The 4,172-nt window shown below is 43.7% G+C and overlaps 1 protein-coding gene across 1 annotated transcript in view; it reads right to left on the minus strand.

Moving 5' to 3' along the window:
• Positions 1-3,847, minus strand: part of fstl5 (follistatin-like 5) — a 495,975-nt gene extending 492,128 nt beyond the window's left edge. Inside the window, exon 1 of the mRNA XM_048607644.1 lies at positions 3,810-3,847. Coding sequence (XP_048463601.1) covers positions 3,810-3,823 — 14 coding nt within the window. The 5' untranslated portion in view covers positions 3,824-3,847. The remainder of the gene's footprint in view (positions 1-3,809) is intronic.
• Positions 3,848-4,172: the final 325 nt, after the last annotated feature.

A 4,172-nucleotide genomic window follows, 5' to 3' on the forward strand; every position in this document is an offset into this window, starting at 1 on the left:
GGCCCGAAACATCAGCCTTCCTGCTCCTCTGATGCTGCTTGGCCTGCGTGTTCATCCAGCTCTGCACCTTATTATCTCGGATTCTCCAGCATCTGCAGTTCCTACTATCTCTATGCACATCCAGCCACTTTGAGTGGGCATCCACAATGACTAAGTACATTTGTGGGCTCAAAGGACCTGCAATGTTGAAGTGTAACTAAATGCACGGTTTATCCAGCCATTCCCACAAATGTGGAGGGGCTGCTGGCAGTAATTTGTCCTTGTTGGCACCCTGTGCCCTGCCCCACCAACATGGCTGGGTCTGCATCCAGTCCTGGCCATAGGACATAATTTCTCACCAATATATTCATTTTAGAAACCCCTGGATGACCCCGAGGAGTTCAGGTAGTTATTTGGCGGTGACCTTTGCTTGGGACAATCATTCTTGCTCCCCATAATCATATGCTGTCCTCCACAGTGATCTGTTCTTTCCAGATCCAAAAACATTTCAATTCTGGTTGTAATGGCCCATTGGTTTCCCCTATCACCACCAGCAATTTCAGTTTTGCCATCTTTCTGCATCCAAAGTCTGACTTTGTCAGCTGTGACTGGAAGTGTGTCCAGAAAATTTAAAACCATTATGGAGTCTCCCAGTGGAAGCATGACCAGTAGTGTATCTGCCAGCAGGAGGCAGCTTAATGCATCCATATTTGCTACTCAGCCTCCTAGACTGTGCTCCAACATATAATTATACACACTTAGTAATCCCCTGCTACGTCCAGTTAGAGGACAAGGCTGTGCCGTCCATGGCTGAATTCAGCAGTGGGCTCTCATACTGTCTGTTATTATTACAAATTTACTTCTGTAAAAATATTGATGGAACTTTGACTCCAAATATGACTGCCAAACCTTCATAATTCCCACAGTGTGGAAACAGGCCATTTGGCCCAACAAGTCCACGCCAACCCTCTGAAAAGCATCCACCCAGACCCACCCCCCTACCCTATCCTTGTAACCCTGTATTTCCCATTGCAAATGCACCTAACCAACACATCCTGAACGATTTAGCACAGCCAATCCGCCTAACTTGCACATCTTTGGACTGTGGAGGAAACTGGAGCACCCAGCAGAAACCCATGCAGACACAGGGAGAACTTGCAAACTCAACACGGACAGGCACCTGAGGTTGGAATCATATCAGGGTCCTGGTGCTGAGAGGCAGCAGTGCTAACCACTGAGCAACCATGCTGCCCCATATCCCATCTTTATCTGGGCATATTTGTGTTCTGCATTACCAAAGTCCTGGATACATACACTATTTGGCAAACTAATGAGCTAATACTACTCCAATACCATACTGAGAGGCATCTCATGTCAATACAAGATCTCACTTGGGATGACAGTGTGCCAAAACCTCAAAGGATGATGGCTGTTTCTTCATTTCCCTGAAAGCTACAGCTTGGCTATGTGACTATTTCTAAGAGTGACCCTTTTTAAGAGTTGATGCAGAGGTGCCAGGATGGAGCCAAGGTTATTAACAAACCTTCTGTAATAATTTACCAGCCTAAAGAAAGACCTAAGCTCTGGTATAGACGTGACACCTTTGAATGCCCTCCCTTCATCTTCCAAGAGGTGTAACCTGGTCTTGTCAACTCTGTAGCTCAAGGAGGTCACATAGGGTGCCTGGAAAACATTTTTCCCTTCTAAGGCATATGCCCGCCTGGGAGAAATGTCTAAGAACTATGTCCAAGTCCTCCAAGTGCTCCTGTTGGTGTTCCCTGTTATTAGCACATCGTCTTGTAAAATGTTCTCCATCATCCACTAAAAAAATTGCACAGGTTGATAATACTGCAAATGGCAGTCTCATAATTAGTACAAACCTTTGAGTATTAATTGTAGCATACCTCTGGGATTCCTCATTTGCATGTACACATGGCTCACATCCAGCTTTGAGAGAGAGCATGCCCCCACCACCACCAGCATTGCTTAGAAATCCTCTATGCGAGGGATTGGGTATTTATTCAGCTGCAAAAATTCATTTACCATTTGTTTAAAATCCCCACAAAGGCAAACCGACTCACTGGGCTTCACAGTCAGTATGCTTGGTGGTGCCCTTTCCACAAAGTGGACAGGTTTAACAATTCCTTTGCTTTCTAACCTCCTGATTTCTGCCTCTACTTTTGCCAGCAAGGCAAATGGCACTGGGCAGCCCTTGCAGAATTGCTTCTTGGTCAACATGCAAGGTGGCCTTGGCTCCTTCGATACTCTCTAGACCTTCCTCAAACTTCCAGGTATTTTAGTTAGGACTTCACTTAGGCAGCTATTTTCTAATCAAAAAGTGTTCAGCCAATTTAGGTGAATCTTTCTCAAGAAATTTCACCCCATAAAGCTTTGGCCAGAGTCTTTTCCTACAATCAGTGGCAACTGAACCAGCTGCTTCTCATAGGAGACCAGAATCATAGTTGTACCCTCGGCTGTAGAGAATCCCCAGTATAGGTTCTGAGTCTTGCCAAGGTCTTGTGCAAACTTAAGTGTCAGAGTCCACAGCAAAATATGTTAAAGAGTGGTTCTGCAGTCACTAATTCAGCCATGCTGGTATCAACCGCCATTAGAACCGGGTGACAATTGGACTGGATGTTTATTTTGATTGGTTCTGATTTGGATGTTGCTGAGCAATTTAACTGTTCCAAAACAGAAGTAGGTGGACTTTCCAGAATGTACACACTCCTGGATATCAGTCTATGTTTCAGAGATAGTAGGAACTGCAGATGCTGGAGAATCTGAGATAACAAGGTTTAGAGCTGGATGAACACAGAACCTTCAGAAGATCTAGGCCCAAAACATCAGCCTTCCTGCTCCTCTGATGCTGCTTGGCCTGCTGTGTTCATCCAGCTCCACACCTTGTTAAATCAAGGTATGTGTTCTCTTACTCAATTTAGATCCAGAGGGACTCTTTTGCTGTCTCAAGTCCATACACTGGCAGCAACTACAATGGTTGCCAGCCTGAACCCTGAAGAAAATTTTAACTCTTTGGCCAACATTTGGCTTTGTTTGGGGTTTTGTTGTTGGCTGACCTAGGGGCCCTCTTTTCAGGGTATCTTCTGAGTGAGACTATGCAACTGCCTTCAACCAAGCTCAGTCAGACTGGCAAGAGTTTCCACTTCCATCAGAATGCCTTGCAACTCATATGTTTCACTTGCCATATTTTTCAATGATAAAGCCAGTTGTACTGCCTGTTTGAAGTCCAGTTGACCTTCAGCAAGCAGGCACTTTTGCATGGCTACAACATTAATCCCGCATATCAAAGTCTCTCAGAATCTCTTTAAGGGTTAAACCAAAGTCACGTGTATCTACCAGTCATCTTAACCAAGTGTAAAGTCTTTTTAAGGATTCCCCTGGTTCTTGAATTGCCAAGCAAAACCGACAGATTATCAAAATTAGAGGCAGCTTGGGTCATAATATTCCTTAACCAAGTCCATTCACTCAAAAGATTTTAGTATCTGGCACATCAGGGAAAGTCAGGCTCCTAATAAGCAGAAAAGCAATGGGTCCACAAGCTGTCAGGAGAATTACTCCTTGCTTTTCATCTGCATCAATGTCATTTGCCCAGAAAAAAAAATAATGTATTCTTTCTACATACTGGGCCAGTCTTCAAAGGCAGGATCAAACAAATCAAACTTCCCAAATAATGGCATGATACCTTAAATGCTTATCACAAGTTAAAGACAACTGTTATGAACAAATTTCTTCAAGCATATGCTTTACTCCTGTTGCCAGTGAAACAACTCCTCAAGAGGACAGTATCCCATCACAAGTCACCCTTTACTTACATGTAGAAAGCCATTGACTCTGATCCAGCTCCCTCAAGAGCCAGCTCTCAATGTAAACAGGATATCTAGCACCCCTGTTTTTATTTGTCAACCAGGGCTCCCTGATTACACCAGATTAACAGCCCCATTCAGGGAATGTATATTCTATGAGTTCCACCTGGCTGACCTCATTACAATCACTAGATGTTTCACTTTCAATAGCTAGATTGAACTCAATCATATTATGATCAATGTTTGATCATGCTATCCCGGATACACTCCAGAAATTGACTTTCTTTCTCACCAGTAGATAATCTCCTAATCTGTGTGAAAATTAAAAACCCCCATTCTTACTTGTCTCATTTCTGTGTTTATACAATCTAG

This window comes from Rhincodon typus, chromosome 1, assembly GCF_021869965.1.
Source record: "Rhincodon typus isolate 14 chromosome 1, sRhiTyp1.1, whole genome shotgun sequence".
Lineage (NCBI taxonomy): Eukaryota > Metazoa > Chordata > Chondrichthyes > Orectolobiformes > Rhincodontidae > Rhincodon > Rhincodon typus.